The sequence below is a fragment of the Scomber japonicus genome, chromosome 3, assembly GCF_027409825.1.
Source record: "Scomber japonicus isolate fScoJap1 chromosome 3, fScoJap1.pri, whole genome shotgun sequence".
Taxonomy (NCBI): Eukaryota; Metazoa; Chordata; class Actinopteri; order Scombriformes; family Scombridae; genus Scomber; species Scomber japonicus.
Window position 1 is genome coordinate 25,510,957 of NC_070580.1, and position 19,128 is coordinate 25,530,084.

The 19,128-nt window shown below is 39.2% G+C and overlaps 1 protein-coding gene across 1 annotated transcript in view; it reads left to right on the top strand.

The window, feature by feature from the left end:
• Positions 1 to 1,870: 1,870 nt before the first annotated feature.
• The window catches only part of LOC128355311 (uncharacterized), an 89,084-nt gene continuing 71,826 nt past the window's right edge, over positions 1,871 to 19,128 (top strand). Inside the window, 2 exon segments of the mRNA XM_053315556.1 lie at positions 1,871 to 2,010; positions 4,388 to 4,550. Coding sequence (XP_053171531.1) covers positions 1,871 to 2,010; positions 4,388 to 4,550 — 303 coding nt within the window.

Below are 19,128 nucleotides of genomic sequence, written 5' to 3' on the forward strand. Positions count from 1 at the left end.
CCATGACACTGTCAGCTCCATAATGATGACTTTCTTAGTGCTGTTGGAGACCAGAAGGATGTCTGGCCTAAGGGTGGTGCTGACAATGTTCTGTGAGAATCTCAGCTGTTTCTCCAGGTCCACTGAGAGCTGCCAGTCCTGGGTTGTTGCCAGGATCCCTGCAGCCGCCTTCTTGTGACCTGCCCTGGGTTGCTCCCCTGCCTTAACAAAGGCGATTGCGCTGGTGGTGTTGCAGTCTCAGCTGCAGCTGCTGATCCCCTTGCTGATGGCTTCTGCAATCGGCTTCAGCACCTGGTTACGGCGCCAGGTATAACGGCCCTGGCCGACTGCTGCTGGGCAGGAGCCCAGAATGTGCTCCAACGTTCCCTTTGCTGAGCACAGTGGGCAGTTCGGGGTCTCCACCTTACCCCAGGTGAAGAGGTTTGCTGGGCTAGGCAGGACATCATACACTGCCCGAATCAGGAAGGTGATGCGGTGTGGTTTAGCCTGCCAGAGGTCCGTCCAGGTGACTTTCTGATCCATGGCTTGCTCCCACCTTGTCCAAGCCCCCTGTTGCCTCAACCCAGCCGCTCTGCTTGATCTTTCTTCCTCCACTGCCGCCCTCACCTCCTCCTGAATCTGCCTCCGCTTCTCCTTCCCTTTGCGTTCCTTGTTCCGCAGTGTCATTCTCAAGCCCGCTCTAGTGGATCGGCGGGTCTACTACACACTTTGGCATGATACTGGGTTGTGGAAGGATAGGTTGCTGTTGCTGAGTACAACACAAGTTACCCATGTAAACAATAACTATAACCGCAGGATAAACATGTCTTAAAGTTTGCTGAATACACAATAATAATGTGTATGTGTGATTGGTGCTCTATCACCAGTGTTGGAGAGTAACAACTTACATGTAACAGCGATACCATGAAAAACAGCTGAACTTAGATTTTGGTGGGCTTAATGGTTACACTTACCCCAACAGTTGAAAACACACAATTTGAAAAGTAATCAAATGTAATAAGTTACATTACTTTGATTAAGCAATTTAACTAGTTACATGACTTTGATTAAGTAATTTAAGTACACATATCATATCAAATCATACACATATGTTGTAGAAACAATAGCTCATTATGTGCTTTGTGTATATTACATGATCGTGATGCCCTTGTGCTCATGATGAGGATACTCAACCTTACAATAAATAGCTGTGGTTGTCATGGAGTATGTGTAAGAAGTAATATGTATTTGAATGGAAAAAGAGCAATGATTCTGTCTTAACATTTAAATATTTCTTTAACATTCATCTATCTATTCGTACAGTTTCAAGGATAAATCCATTGGGGTTTTCAAGAGGGTTGTTAAAACACACATAGGCATAAATAAACACAAATAAACAGCTGAAGAGAACATTTAAAACAAAATTTAAAACATTACAAACTTAGTCATAGTGTATTACTGAATTAAATGCCCTAGATACAACAATGGGTATAACATTAAAAATAAACAGTGAATTAATATGGTTGGTATTCATATCCTTCGGGAGAGTAACCTTACAATAACCTTATAATAAGGGTTGCTGAAATAGAAAAAGAGGATGCCAGGTTGGGTAGCCATTAGAGACAGACATACTTACACTCCCTCATATTTTGGTCCTCAGAGGGAGTAAATAGGATCTACTGACAATGTTTACCCACAGGCCATCCAGATCTAATCAAGAGGTGAAAAACGCAGAACTAAATGAAAACGCCACAAATCTTGCACTGCACTGCTGCTTTGCCGTTGCTGTTTTAAATAGATCAATTGCTTCAGCTCACATTGTCAGGCTCTTAATATCCTCCCCCCAGGCTTGTGGTTTAGCTCTTTAGTCCCATAAAAATAGACTTGATGGATGGCTTTGCAGCAGTCTGACAGAGGCAAGGGAATCCCCAAACTGCTCCCCGCTTCTACATTCAACCCAAATGTCTACACCACCAGCACCAATCCTTCCACTCTCCTGGAGCCAGTGTGCAGGCTGTTGTTCAGCATTTTGTCAGGCTTGTTTTCTTTTTGTTTGATTCAATCACAAGCTCAGTATATACCGTGGGGTTCTTACACAGGTTGGTCTGATTGAGGGACAAAGTTCATCTCTTGCAGATGAGCGGATTGTAGCCAACAGACATAGGAGATGGACTGTGAGAAGCAGCCAAAAGGAAAATAATAAGAAAAAAATCTTTTATCATTTTACTCATCTAAGCCGAAAGGTGCGTAGAGAAAAAAAAGTAACTATGTTAAGAACTATGAATATCCTCATGTGTAGCATAATTTATCCATTTCTGCCTCATTTTTAAATATTAGATCCCTCCTTCACTCACCATCAATGGGTTGAGAAATATTGATCGGCCATCTGGTCTTCCCAAGCCAAAGGCTAATATCCGCTGTTTACCACGTATAAATCTTCAGTTGCTACACTAAATAATGCAGTGCCAAAGCCAGAGCGAGAGCAAGAGTGAGAGAGGAGGCACATGAGGCTCCATAAGTCTCATACAAATAGAAAATGCTTCAGATCTGCCAGTGATCATACTAAACTGAGACATTTGTCTCTGTTGGTTCTGTCCTGCTGTGCCCGCTTTGGGATGATTAAACTCCAGCTGACATCAGGCTGTCCAGGAGCAGATGAAACCTTTTTAAGCCACACTATGAAAAATGACTGGGTACAGAAGTGTTTGCTGGTAGTTTTGGTTCGACATTACTCAATGTAGGACACATTATTCTACTCCCAACAGGCAGTATGACGTATTGAAACAATTGTCCCTAGGGAAAAACTCCACAGGCTGAGATTTTTAAAGGACATTGCAAATGCACCATTAATGACACAGGCTCCCTCGCTCTATTATTGTAACAAGAAAAGATACTCTATGTGAAAGAGAAAGGTACCAAGATCATAAAAAAATGATAAACGAGACATCTTCATTTCAAACCAAAGCTTTAAACATTCAGAATATTCATATAGAAAAACAAATTACAGAAAAATGTCCCAGATGTTTGTTTTTTTCAAAACAACCGCCTCAAATCACAAACATAGTTTAAAAATGTGTATTTGTGTCTTGATGCATATAAAGCAGGTCTGAAAGTGATACAAATGTACTGTATTCTTTATCATTGCACAGACAGCAAGAACAATGTCTAAAGTTTGCATTGCTTTCTTCATCCCCTGACGTAATTTAAATTCTGCAGCTCAGTGTGTAAAGTAACTGAAGCCCTAAGTGCAACAACTCTGGAAGGACTTTTTAAGCAGTTGTGCCTTTTCTCATGCACAGAACACAAATCAGCTGCCAGCATTGTGTGTGATGTGTGAGGGGTCAAGGGGAGCAAAATATCCTGTTGAGACCTGATAATTACTTCACAAGATATGTAAGCAGCAGCCTTAGGCGTAGGCCCACCTGCTTATGGCTTCACTGTGCATTCTGCATCCCAATGACTATGGGAATAAAATAAATCTCCTCAGTGCACTCTGACAGTAGCCACATGCCACTTGTTGATTATAATTCACATGTATTATATTGGCATCTCAGAATTTTGAGCACTTTAGCACACATCTGTTTCTAAACTAAATCTCCTCTAATTCCCTTCAGTCTTTGTGTGCTTGACATACCGTCTCCAAGGTCACTTCGAGGCAAGCTGATGTATCCTCTCCTCAGTTCCTCTATATGTTCAAATTCCCAAAACCAGCCCCATATGTCAGTTAGTCTTCAAGGTTTATTAAATGCATCAGACTGTGGGCTGTATTGATTATTTAAAAGCATCACTGGATGAAATAGATGTGCCAGCAGTGAGAAGGAGCAGAGGGTGAGCTGCATAAAACAACCAATTATATCATTCTTCACCCTTGTATGCTGCTCTGGACTGTGGGCTGGAATTATGGTTATTTAAAACATTACGCAGAACGCAGAAAGGGCCTGGGTGGAATATGGTTGTGTATTGTAGTAAATCTTGTTCAAAAGTAACCCTTCTTTTCTAGTTATTGTCAATGAACAGGAATGTCTTTTTCTTCTATGAGGCTTTTTTTATGAAAGTAAGACTTTTTTCATTTTCAGTATAAGATTTCTCCCACACAGCTGTCACTGAGAATGTTCAGGTGCTGAAAAGCCTATTTTATGGTGATGCTGCAAACTGGATGAAACTTTGAAACACATCAAACAAGCAAACAAAAAATATAAAACTCATGTTTCGATCTATATGTCATGTCATCCTGAAACAAGCCATCTAGCAAAACTGAAAAGGAAATCTAAAATAAATATTGAGGATACCTGTTCAAACCATTGCCTTTGGTCACAGTGGCAGAGTGTCAAAAGAAAATGTTGACACAGGACATTCAACTGAAGCCATTTTTTCACCCTTGCACTCCTGGCTATGTGTCTCTCTGGAGTCGCTGCCAGTGGGCACCGGTGCAGCAGCGGCTGTGTTCTGCTTCCTGGACTGGCGTGAACAGGAGGAACGTTGAGGCTGTGAAGCTGCTGGACTATCAGGCAGCACACAGCACTGCCTTTGACGGCCTGGTGTGTGACTACTGGCATCACTACACAGACCGGGTACCATCAGCACACTTACAGGCGCACACACTATATGGCACGGCACACGGTCACAGTGTAAAATCACTTTGTAGTCAGCGTGCATCACACCCTAGAGGCATGTGTGTGCCTGTGTGTATGGTGCGCTGTGTGCCCCTGGGCTCATGGGTACTGAAGGGGAAGGTTAAGCTGTAGCCAGATGTTGCAAGACACTGCTCCAATAGAGTCCCCAGTGTGAGCAGAGAGGATTATAGAAAAGGCTTTCATGACTGTTGCGCTGCTGTATTTACTCTTGTCCTAGGTTGTGAACTTTTATTTAGGCCAAAAGCAAACAAAGAAACAAAACAAAATATACACACAGGGTACATGATATGGTGACTTATTTGAGTTTATGCAAAAAATTGTATATACTTACAATTTCACATTTAAGCGTAATGATTATTGTCCAGCGTTGGCATGAAAACCATCTAAGAAATAAAGCAAAGAAGAAAGATGTTCATAGGATTTCAGTAGAGCTACTCTTCTGGATTAGAAAACTTGAATAAAAACATACTTTTATAATACTTCTCAGAGACTATTTCCCTACTGTGCCAGACCAGACTTCTTTACATCTTGGTGCTCTTCAGAGTAGTTTTCCCACTAGACAGGGTGTGATAAGAGGAATGTGGCCAGTGGGATCCTCTGACCTTTGTACCTTTCCGGTGGATCAGAGTGCGAGCACCATCCCTCCTGGGCTCTGATAAGGGCCGACTTGGCATCAGGGAAGAACGTTACCCGAGGATGGGGTGCTATTGTGGCACCTTGTTGCAAAGATAACAAGACCCCCTTGAGATTATGAAGTGTCAGATCAGAGGATTTCATGAACCTGTGTTGGATTACAGCCCCTTTTCCTTATAGCACTCTTGGGATGGTGCTCTGGAATGTCGCCTGGGAAGAAGAGGATTATACATACTGGGAAATCATATGGAATTACAGGCTTGGGTTCAGTGGTTTTGGCATAAGATGGCTGGGTTATTGAGAGAGAGGATGAAAGAAGGTAGGGAGGAAATGACTGCTGGTTGAGAGAGAGAGAGGGGGGAGTGATTAAGTTTTTTTTCACTGCTTGGTGGCTTTTCTCATGCATACCATCTTCAGCTTTACGGTTCCAGTACAACCTGTAGTCCAAAGGCTTAGGGGGATAATGGAAAAGAAGTGGCTAGCCCCATGATGTGGGAGAAGAACTGTTTTTCTGTGTCTGTTATGAAACACTGAATGACATTAATGGCACATATTTGTGTATAGCCTCTTTTTCTTGACAGCCTCTCTTTTTCAACAGTAAAACACTTAATGCTTAACTTGGATATGTTATTATTTATTATGTAGAGAGTTACAAGTAATTGGATCAGTGACAGTTAAGACATGACTTGACACACAGGCTGTAACTATGTGAAGATTTGTATTCCACGTGATGTGTATACTATAAGAGGAACATTACACCAAATGTGTGAAATTAATTAGTGACATGAAAATAGAGAGCATTATAAACAAGCATTTAAATAGTAGTTCATTTTAAGAGCTTTGATTTTAAAGTAATTAGGGGTTTGAGGATGGAATCATTTCTCCTTTTGAAATATTAAATGATGAAATTCAGGTATAGTTTTTTTTATAGATTTTGTTTTCGAATTAAAGTTGGCATGTATTTGATTAAAGACAGCTCTATTTCATATTCTGCTTGTTGTCGGGGCTGTCAGCCACATCCAACTTAATCAAGATTCATCTTTTGTCTGTAATAATACTGAAGTATGCACAGTGGTAATATGCAGATAGCATGCATACTCTGTGGACTCAAACAGGATAGAGCTTTTTTTTTTCTTGGATAATAGATGGAGACAGGACTAAAGATAGAAGTCTGGTTCATGCTGCCAGTGTGGTGTCTTAGCTGTCAGTGCTGCTCACACAGAATGCCAAGTGGAGCTGAGAGCAGGACCTTTGATCTTGCAAACCAAGCCTTTAAAGGGAATGTCAGACCCACTAGAGTGTACACGGTAACCCTGACATAGGTGATATTAGTATTTTCTTTTACTGTATACTGTGTGTCATATATATACACACCAAAAAATGAATTATTTCACACTGTACATTGAATTGTATTTGAAGCTAAGTAAACATAAATAAAAAAAAAACTAGTCAAATAAATAAATAAATGAATAAATAAATAAGTAAAACTATTCAGCCCGACCACATTACAAACAGCAGGCCTCAATATTTACTTTAGAGTTAATACAGTTGCAACAAAACTCCAATGATTTAAGCAGGCTTATTGCATTGAATTGCATTAGCTTGTACAGCTATATGTGATATGATGGCTACCCCTAGATATACAGTATCTATAATCAGTCTCACATTAGAAATAAATGGTACTGTAAAATAAATAAATTATCTTAATTAAATTTTTCCTAACCCCTAGTCTGTGATGTCATGTCAATATGCAGCTGCAGAAGATAAGAATAAGGAATAAGGAACTCTGGATTGTCCTTTTATGTCTGCCAAAGTCACAATATCACAATTAGAGTTCCTCAAGTGAACTTTTAGTTCACCCCAAAACAACAAGATCTGAAATTACATGTATATTGGGCTTGAGTAGAATTTTACAAACCAGTTTTACCAAATATCTCACACACTGTCTGATGACACACTGCACATACCTTGATTAGCTCATCAAAATTCATTCTGAATAAGTCTGTCCTCATGACCAATATCAATCATGCCTGTGCTGAAATGTGCACATGAGCCTTAATAATGGTAAATTCTGGAATATCCTTGAATAATGGTCAATGTATGGACCTCAGGGTTGACATTTGATATAGCAAATTACAATTCTAGTCAGTTTTGTCTTAAATTATGTATTGTTTTGACCCACACTTTGAGTGTTAACAGGCTTGAGTGCCTAACCCCTTTAATCGCACATAAAGTGCACACACACACACACACACACACACACACACACACACACACACACACACACACACACAAAGAAACACAAGAGACACAGGCTGAAGATGAGACAATGAATATCAAGTGGAAATGAGGTGACGATCAAAACGAAGGTCTTTTTTCCCCCTTTTCCTTCCATCCACAGAATCCCTCAAACCCACCATCTACCAGCAAGCCATGATCCTCTGACAGTAGCAATCACAACCCATTGAAAATGTCCCTCTCATCAGAAAATGGCAGCACGCAGAAATCTATAAAAGGTTTTAATGTTGTGGGCCTGCCATGATTGCCCAGGCTTTTATCTGTTATTCACCAGATCACACAGGCCCACTCCATCCTGCTTGTCTCTGCCAGGTCACAGACAGGCAGAGAGCATTATGTGTAATAGCAGCTCCATTGTTGCAGGTAGATAGCACATATCTTATCAATACTAATTGTATCTGCTTGACAGAGGTAGTTTCTCCCTGTCTCATAATTTGCCTGTAGCCTGATTTTGTCAGAGGAAGCCAGAAAGAGTGAGAATAGACAAAGATATTCTCTCATGAGATAATAGATCATTTAAGTAAAATTATCTTCCTGTACACTGTACATGAGCATGTGTACGTAAATGTACTTTTTCTGATGGAAAAAAAGATTTTGATTGATGGGAGCCAAATCCTTGATTTTTTCAAGTTTCTTAGAAACTATAAGTCAAAGGGCCTTTTACTAATTTTAAAGTTACACAGTGGAGGGTTTTTTCTTGTCATTAGCAATAACAATAACCATTTGCAAAGAAGCATGATAAAGTGCTGGGTATTTTAATGGGTAAAAGTTGGTGTTTCAGAAATTCATTTCAGCTCATTTACAGCGGCTATTTTGTCATGTTCACAGTGGCAATGATCAAAGGCACCACTCAGTCTGTTCCACAGACATTAAAGGAGAGAAATGATTTACCTCTGCAAATGAAATACCTCCTGGAGAGCCATGCCTGTGCATTTCAGTGACTTACTCGAGAATCCAACAATCACATGTCAAGTAATATTGAGGGAATTGGGCTGTGTTAATAGTTTGCCAATCAGACTGGCCTACCATTTTGATGAGTACATTCAATTAGATTTCCACATCAATGCAGCAACACAGTAACAGATATGGTCATGCTTTGATTTCACACATTGACAAAGTAGAAATTATGACTGCTGCCAAACATAAAATACTGCAAAATATCTAGTTCAAAACAATGAGAAAAACACTGAACCCAAACTTACAGATTTTATATACTGATGAAGTAAAACTACTATTCCCGGGAGCAATAAAGCAGCAGTCATTTTGACAAGTGTAGGAGGGGTCATCGCTTCACATTTGGCATCAGCTGGAGAGCTGCATACCTCCAGGGCTAAGAGGAAGTGTGCAATGCTGACAGGCCACTGAACTCTTGTCTCCAGAACATCACATGTCTATCAGACCTGCCTCTGGTCTGGTGGTTAAAGAGACGAGCCTGTCACTAGTTCAACTCTGACAATAACTGCTGTCCATTAACAACAATGCATTCAGTCAAAGTGTCCTTGAGCAGGACACTAAATTCTCATCTGCTCACTCAACAGTCGTTATTCTATAAGAGTGTTGGCTAAAACTTGAATATGTACAGAAAATGGAAATGAGATATTCTTCAAAGTTGGCCCCTGACCTTTCTTCCCTGCAATGCTGTACATGTTTATCAGACTCGCCTCTGGCAAATACACCATCCCCTGTTGCAGAAAGGGCGCTGAAGCATTCCCGTAGCTTTGTCACCAGAGCTATCATTCTCCATTATGCCACCAAGATATTTTAAGCAAAGAGACGCAAGCATATGTACCAAATATGTGCATGCATACATATTGGACCCTGAAGCATATATATTTATATGTAGGCATCTGACCTTAAATATTCACAACTATGTGTGCACTTGTGCTATTATTATTATTGTTATTATTAGTTATTCTATTAGTATTAGTATTATTATTATCCACCCAACCCACCACTTAAAAACTCTAAACTAATTCTTAAGTGCTTGTGGGATTAGATCAAGATCAGGGTCTTTAAATATATTTATAAGTACAGTAAGTAGTTCATATTAGTATACATATTATTTAATCATGAGACTTATATACGTTAGACCTTTATAAATCAATAGTAGCTGGTCAGACTGTGTTGTAAGATTACTGGTATTAGCCTAAAAGATCTTTAACAGCTACATGTAAAGAAGCTCCTGTTTAAGGCTCGGCTCATTGTGTCTGACCCTCTGCACCCTTTACATGCTGGGTTTCAGCTGCTTCCCTCAGGGCGAAGGTTTAGCCTTCCCAAATGCTGCACCAACAGGTATAGATATTCCTTTGTTCCATCTTCTATAGCTGCTCTTAAAGGGCACTGATTGCCAGGTCAAGTTGCTCTGTCTTGAATGCTGTTGGGTGTTCTGTGGGATGTATGCTGTACATTTATGTTGTTTTAATGTTGCCATTGTTTGTGTATTCATTCACTACTGGCTGTAATCCAAACTGCCCTACAGGGACATTAAAGTTTTACCTCACCTTAAGTTACTTTACCTTCTTCTGCTCTGTAAATGTGCAATATTTCTGTACTGTGCAGCAGTATCTTTCATTCAGTAGTTCTGTATATAATATACATTTAATCATCACATGTAAACCAAAACATTTTATACTGCTTAGGTGCTGTGTGTACTGTAATTATACATACACATAGTTTGGGACATTAATTTGCTGATTTTATCCTGTTTTTATTTATTCAGTAAATACTTAAACAATCTCCTTAAAGAAGTCCTTAAAAGGACTGTTTGATATTTTAAGAATGCTTATTCACTTTCTTGCTAAGAGTTAGCATAGCTAGATAGCATTCTTCAGTCTGCACAGTAAATAAGAAACTACAGTAATGCCACCAGCATGTTAGCTTAACTTAGCAGACTAGAAACAGGGGTAAACAGCTAGCTTGCTGTCCAAAGTTAGCACAGTCATCCCAACACTTCTAAGCTAAACAATTAACATGTCATATTGTGTTTGTTTAATTCTTACATTAACAGAAGTGGGAAGTTGTGTGTCCATTGGTTGCCAAGCAACTTTGCTGTGATAAAATGGCCCCAGAAGGTGTCTGGTTCCGTCTAAGAAATACACCAGCATGTTACCCGTATAAAACCACAACCTGTTGTTCTCACAATTTGGTTAGAAGATATGACATCTTGATTACATTAATGAGCTGTAGAGGCGCTGATTTTGTTATCTTTGTACAGAGCTAGGCAAGTTGTTTCATCTTTTTCCACTTGTTATTCTAAGCTAACCAGCAACTTCAATAATTGAGCAATCTCTTCATCAAATTCTCGGTGAGGAATCAACTTCACAAATTGTCGAACTATCCCTTTTAAAATCATAGGGCTCTTTTTACTTATTAAAGTCATTTCAAGAAGACTTTAACTCCAGGGCTGCACCTCTTATTGGGAGCCACCTGGTCACTCAGCTTTTGTAATCCATGCTTTACCCACAGTGCCAAATATTCACATGGGCATTAATGCTGGACATCATTTTTAGGATTTCAGCCAAGAGTGTTCTTATCCTTATGGTATAAACTTTTATTACACGGAACTTGCTTGAGCTGTGGGGCAAGTCTCAAAGATAATCTACAATCTTCAATTTGGGGCCGAATCTATAGCCTTAAGGAATGATGGCAGAAGGGGTGAGAGGAAAAGAGAGAGGATAGGGAGCTCAAACTCTGTCAAGATGGCTGGCCCAAAAAAAAAAAAAAAGGCAGCCTGTTCCTTACACGGCCTGAGTCACTTCCCTGCTGAGCTTCACCGCTGCTGCCGCTGCTGCCGCTGCTCTTTTAAGTGTGCAGCCGGGATATTCATATAAACTCAATTATGTGTGACACATGTACAGAAACACACAAATGTCACACATACACACACACACACACACACACACACACACATATATATATATATATATATATACACACACACACTCACAGACATGTAGGATACATATATGCTTGATAACTTGATTAACTGGGTACACTCGGACACACTTCACAAGAAAACGAGAAAATTATGAGCCCAGTGTAACGGTTTCTGATATTTTTGTCATTTTAAGTGATTTCTATTTTAGGTTAAATAACATACATCAAAGCAACTTCTGATGACAAGAGCAGCCTTTTGAATTCAGTTCTGTTCCCAAATGGCTAGCCACATTTTCCATCTCAGTGATTCTTTACCAATCATTCTTGTCTAAACACATAGCTAACATAATTGAAACTGCTTGCAAAAAACAGAGTGGACCCCACCAATTCATTAGTGGCTGTTTGTGGAAAACAATATAGCCTAATTACAATTGCAATTTATTATGGTATTTATTAAGGTATTATTTTCTTACAGTCTTACTCATGAACGCTGATACGATAAGTGGCACAGCAGCGTTTTTCATTCGGCGCCTTCACTGTACATTTGATAAAATCTTATCTATCCAGGAGCATTCATTGCAGGTGTGTGTCACATACCACATTGTCACATTTTTTTGTGTCTTCGGAGTGAGTCTGTGGGGAAATTTAAATGAGCCTTTTATCCTTCAACCCTTTTTTCTTTCCCCTACGTGGGTACATGATATGAACAGTGTTATATAGTCATTGAATGCATAGTCATCATGCCTGTTTAACCAATCAGTTCCAGGCTGGGAGATAAGGGAGGGGACTGAAATCCACAGAATGAAGTTCATCCTCAAATGAATTCTGTGTTTATTGATAAACCTCCCTTGTAGTTTCTACTGTGCCTTCCTCCTTTCACACAGTCTCTTCTGGCAAAATTTAAATTAGTTCTGCCCCAGTCATATTCAGTCTCTCCTTGTGCTCATCACTCACACTTGTGTAATATATTAGAGATAGTGGAGATGGACTAGATTATGTTGGCAGGCTTAGTGATATGTGTTTATGCGCATAATGTGTGCTGTGTGTGTAAGGGATGGTAATATAGGCATGTTTCATTTACTAAGCACGTTCATGAGGTGTGTCATCTGTACAGGAAAGGTCAGCCAAGGTGAAGTCAACAGCTGGCAACAACATGATATAAATAATCCCTACTGCATCCAGACCTCATATAATATCATGTGCAAGCCAGTATATTGAAATTGCCTACAGGAGAGGTGTCTTAGGTAATTAGCCATCTGTTGTCAGTTTGAATATAAGTTATTAGTTTGTTACAAGTGTGCCTGGTCTTTGTATATTGATACACATGTGCCAAGTTAAGGCATAGCTAAATCAGACTGGTAGTAATGACACGTACCTCCCCAGTGACAAGATAGGTCATGTTTGCTGACTGTGTTGCACAAGTAATTTAAAAAATGCTCTAAGCTATACTTTGTTTGGACTGTACCAAAGGAAAAACACATACTTATTGTTCTGGTCTGGTAATTTTCACAATAGCTTTTTTTACAAATGAACCATGAGGGGTCAACAAGAAGTGGGACTATTTTGATTGACTGTCATATCCTGTATCATCAGCATTATGTGGACCCACATGGGGAAATCAACTTCCGGCACAACAGCAAGTCACGCTGCATGTTATGTTTTTATTTATGTTCTCTGGTGTCACAAAGAGATCATGAAGAAATAACTGAGTATGAGCATTATTATTCAAGACTGCAACTCAACCTCGTTTTACTAACAACAACGAGCAGGTAGAACCAGGAGGAAAAACAGGCATATTTTACTTTTTAATATCACAGGTCAATAGTTCTGTGTGGTCATTATTTTCCATTTACTTTTTTATGAGGAATTTTCTAAAATACACAAAGTAGGATAGGGTTAGGTGTTAGGGTTCATCACACCTTTATTTCATCTCCTTTTCAATGTCTGATTGGAAATTCATGGCCAGATTTTTAATTCCTGCTTAAAACACAAATCTACTATCATGAAATTCTGTTGTTGGCCCATTTTGCTTTCACACTACTTCAAATACTATATTGCCTACACCTCTGATATGTTTACTGTCAACATAATTATCATACACTCAACTCGAGAATTATCCACTTTTGTCATATTGCACAGCGTGGGCTGTTGATTCATGAGAGGATGATACACGTGACATCTGTCTGACTCAATATTTTAAATTGAATTTTTGTAGTTCTTAATAACTGCTCTATCATGCAGCTCATTTACAGTGACAGATGTGACATGCTTCAATAATGTAATGATAATATTTGTCCAATACAGAGTACATACAGTATGCTTACAGCACAGATGGGGGGTTGACACAGGTGGCTCTGTGTATGATTAGATGAATGCTGAACTGCACCAAACACGTTTTAATATGGTCTTTACTGATCCACTTCTGGCTATTTGCAGTGCTTCTGGTCCAGAGAAGTAGATCACAGAGCTCACATAACAGCTGAACAGAGTAGAAAGGAATTCAACACAACAACAGATGTGAATAAATTGTAAATCACCATAATCGTGTTCCAGGAGGCCCCGTGAAATGGATGATGTCATTAGGGGCACAGCCGGTGCCTGGTCCCAGAACAGCCTCTCAGGTGGAATGTACTGCAGTCCCACTATTCCCTTGTCGAAAGGTAATGTAGAGTCCAATATCTACTCTCTTCTCAGAGGGGGAGGCTGCTTTCTTGTTGAATAATTGAGACCCAGATAAAAGACCAATGGTTTTGCATTAGACAACAGCGTGGCCTCATTGGCTCTCACTCTCTCTTAAAAGCTGTGTTTCCACACCTTTTGTACTGTCTATATTTTCATTCTCAGTCTCTGTCTGACCCGTTGTCTGATAGACACACACACACTGTTTTGGGAGGATAATTGCCTTCATAAATAATTATGTGTAGGTATTTCCCCTACTAATAGTTTCCCCAGCATTTGGCAAGGTGTGTTTAAAGTTACTGATAGGACTTTGCTGTGAAAGATAAACTGAGGTAATGTCTGGGTTAAAGCAATGCATCCTCATCTGTTTCTCTTAAAGGTGGGGATATTGCTATAAAAACTTCCAATTGCTAGTGAGCAGATCTTATCGTCAGGTCAACATACACATTTACACTGCCCACCTTATCTGCCCGATGATAGTGTGGCTTATTGCTCCATTCCCTTTACTCCTGAATGCCCTGGCAACAGCCAGGTCAGTACAACATCTCACATAATACAGAAATTAGAAACGTACCAACACACTCCTCTTAAGGGACCTTTTCCCACTCCCAAGACTTTCAGCCTTTGATGACGACTTTATGTACTTGGTCCACACAATTTAATCCAACATGCCAAGGTGGAAATAAGGATCAGAGGCACAGTGAACCATTTTGAGAATTACATTCTTTGATTTCTCCTTTGCTTTCAAGACTATCCAAGTATTGTATTGGCACACATTCATTATGCTTAGAGCTCATTATGTTGGTTTTCCTGCTTTTAGAAAAGAAAATGTGGGAATTCATCTGTGTTTATTTCTTTATGAAAATGCTTAGAAATTATTAAAATGAGGTTAATATTAAATATACTATTACAAGAACCCAATATTAAATGAAGGTGAAAATTGGATTTTGAAAATAGCATATGCTATTCAAGCCCAGTGTAGTATTACTATAATGTATTATTTTATAATTACTTTGAGGGATGGTGGCACATGACTAGCAGATATTTTGCATTTTCCTCAATTTTTCTCTTCACTTTGTATTAGTAGAGGCACAATCAGTACAGTATTACACAAAAAGGCTGTTTATCTTAAACAGTGGTAACAGTGCTTGCAGCAGGAAACAGAGCAACTTTTAGATGTATAATGTATTCTAATTTCTAAACATCAGAGTATATTTTGTAGAGAATGACTACAAATCATTTTTATGATGGGCCCTAATCGTACTGTACAGTATAAATAAGCTGGGGCTGGATGAATAGCATGAAAAGTAAAAATGAAGTGTGCATAATAATTGGCTCCAGCTTGAGTTTGATGGCCACTTATCTTGAAAGGTCATTGGTCTTGATACTTGAATAAGCCATCAAAGCTCAGACAGTCTTAGGACTCTCTTTTTTCTTTGAGCCAGTCTCTGTTATTGCAGCAGTATCTCACAATGCCATAGTTTCCTGGATTTGAAGTTGCACCTTAGAGAGGCCACAGTTTGTCCGCTTGTGTGACAATCCAAAGCCTCAGAAAGAAGTGGTCTCTTCCTTGTTCTTTCTATTGTTCGTCTCACCTTAAATTCAACCCAGGGTCAGGCATCCTGCTAGCCGTTGGATGACTCCCCCGTTGTCAGATAGAAGAATGCAGGAATAAAGGCACTGAACCAGACTGGTCTAAAAACACAGATACTTGAAGAAGAGTCAGGCAGGGTATACGGATTTCAAAATAGGTTATTTTTCTTGAAGAGGGACAGATTTTCAGTGAATGCAACAAACTCCATGTTCTATGAATAAGCAGTGGTCAGCGCAGTAGTTTTGGAGTGGTGTACGAGGGAGATTGGACTAAAGTACTGCAGGCAGGTGGGATGAAAAGAAAATATTTTTTTAAAATAGGCTGGCTCTGCTTTGGGGCTGAGCTTCAACACAGCACTGGGTAAGAGCATGAGGATGAAACTGAACTCCATTTGAGATAACACATCCCACCCGGTGCTGTGATGCAGTCAGCGAAGCACATTCAGCCTCACATATTCAGATTGTGCAATGATTTATGCCCAGATGTACCCAGCTGCCAGGGTGCCTGCCAATACTGTCTGCATGAACTACCCTGGAGTGTCTTCAGACTTGTACTGTACTGTTGTACCAATCATGATAGCATTTACTTGTACAGCTAATATGTTTCAGAATATGTGAGCATATAGCATTATATAAAGTATTAGGGATACTCTCATTAGGCCTGACACAACTGACTCCAGTGTCCAAACAATTTGCTGATCCAACACCGAACAAGCAACTGACTCATGTTTGTACTTATTACAATATTGAGACATAACGGCTCTGTGAGACTGCACTGAGCTAAATGTTCACAACAGCATGGTAAGATGCTCAAAACAATAATGCTAGCCTGTTAATAAGCAAGTTTTATATTTACGATGTTCATCTTAATTTGCTCTATTAGCATGCTAACATTTGCTAATTAGAGTTAAACGCAAAGGCTGAAGGGAATGCCATCAGCCTTTTTGTATCTTGTCCGAAACAAAGCTATTGGACAACATTTTTGGGTTCAGGTAGATAAAATGTCATCTTCTAGGGTTTAAGAATTTCTGCACGATATTTCATGGCAATCCATCCCACAGCTGTCCAGATATTTCACAATCTGTTAACCTGTTGGTAGTGTTAGAGGACTCAAGAGATCAACAAAGTCATTAGGAAGCATCATCGGGGAACCATGAATGTCTCTGTCAAATTTTGTGCCAATTCATCAAGTAGATTTTGAGATATTTCATTCAATAAGTGAAACCTTTGACCTGCTGATTGCAGTAAGGGAATAGGAACATTTATTCTCTCTGAACTCTTTTTGACCCTTTTGGAATTTCATCGCAATCCAACAAGCAGTTGTCAAGACATGTCACTTTGGATCATAAATATCAATCTCATGGTGTTACTAGAGACAAATTCAGGGTATTTCCAGTGTCAATAGTATTCCTTCTTTGTGGTCCATGAAAGTCTGTACAAAATTTAATGGCAATCCATTAAATAGTTGTTGAAATATGTTATTCTCGGCCAAAGTGCTGAAATGACTGACATTGCCATCCCTACAGCCCCCAAATTTTTTCCATCAGAGACCCAGTAAAGGTCAATAGTTTTGCCTCATGTATGTTATTGTTGAAACTGTACTTGCTCAAAAATATTAACCTTATACTTCTCCTCTATGGTACCACACACTTCAAAAGTAATAGGCTACTTCACTGGGAGCAGTGATTCATTATGTCTTGTTATATTCCAAAACACCCTTTACCCCCTCTTGATGCCTCTCTGAATTACAAATGGAAAGACAATATTACAAACTGCCATTTCCACATCTTTCTGAGACACCTGGTAAAACTAGCAACCTGTAGTCAATATTGTGTTTTTGCTAATCCACCTGTCCTTATGACTGAAGCACAGCCCCGCATCTGTTTCACTACAAGTTATTGTTTTTCTCGTCTCAAAATTGGATGAGATGCCCCCGGAGTTGCTAAGTCTGTCTAGTTTATGCAGACATAAGAAGTTCTGATACTGTTCAAACATAATTTGAAAGCTTACTGATGTTGGTGATCAGGCAGTGAAAACTGTTTTGAGTCATGTTTATGTATGTGTCTCTCCTGTATTTTTAAAGAGCTACTGACACACTGGATATTTTAATTTATTCTAACTGGCTTTTACAGTATCATCAGACAATTCTTCTGTGCGTATGATAGATGTGCTCACCTTTGGCTCTTTTCTGTATATTCAGTGTTCATGTAAAAGTTTTCATTAGGTGAACAGTTTCTAATGCTAAAGTCAATTTCTCCCACATAGACCACTCTATAAACCTATTACCTAGTTTAACTATAACTACTTAAATTAGTCAGAGCCAAACAGTTATGCCTCTCTAATTATTAATATTGTCACGTGACATACTCTGCTCATTGCAACACATCAACTATGTCCTTTACAATGAACTGATCCATATGAGGTGTCAAATGTGCTGCTCATTATTTTGCTCTACTCTTGTTGTGGCATCATTTCCCAGTCTGTGAGCACGGCTGCTTAGCCACAGCTTGTTTTATGGTCATCAGAATGGTTCTTAGACCTGTAGTTTGACCACATTGGGTATCAGATGCATTTATAGTTGATCTATATGGACACACTTACAGGCGTGCTTATTTCATTTTGCACATGCAGATACATAGCAAGGTTCTATTTCTTTATGTGGTTTTAAAATATATATTTTATTTAATTATACTAAATTAAATACAATTAATGTTATTAAATAAAATTCATTGTTATATGCTGTCATTCTGTTGGTCACCACCCTGATGAAAACATATGAACTTAATTGCATCTCTGTTTGCATTGCAAGGCTCTATGTGTTGCTTTCTGAGAATAGATACACAAAAACAATATGCACTTGAATATTACAATGCACCATCTCACTGCCAACAGCACATATAGTATGACATTTATGGAAAGCTGCGGTGGCAAAAAAAAAGTATTAACAGCCAGCTCTTCTTGGGCTTTCAGAATATCCAAAGTTAAATGTTTTATTTAATACAGTACATCAGGTTACACAACATGGGAGCATCATATCATATTTTCTAGTATTAGGTTGTATGTAATTTTTGTTACGTATGCTAGAATATTTCAAGGGGGCACTGAACATAGCTGGTGTTCACAATGACAACTTGTCATTTCAAGGGAATGTCTTTGTACAAAGACTTACATGCTGCAGTTATACTGTAGTTAATCAAAGCACCAGGAAAAGCAAGCATTGAACAATGCAAACCACCTACGCTGGCTTTTCAAAGAGAACTCGTCAAAAGGCTTCAGGGCCTGCCCCCCTCTCTCTCCACTATTAGAACATTAAAATAATTGCCAACAATTATGATTGGGTACAGTGAGTTTGCTAAGTAACTGTCAGATTTTTTCCAGTTGTTGTTTTTTTTTCATTGAGAGGACAGTAGAGAAAATTGATTCTCTTCCAAGAAAT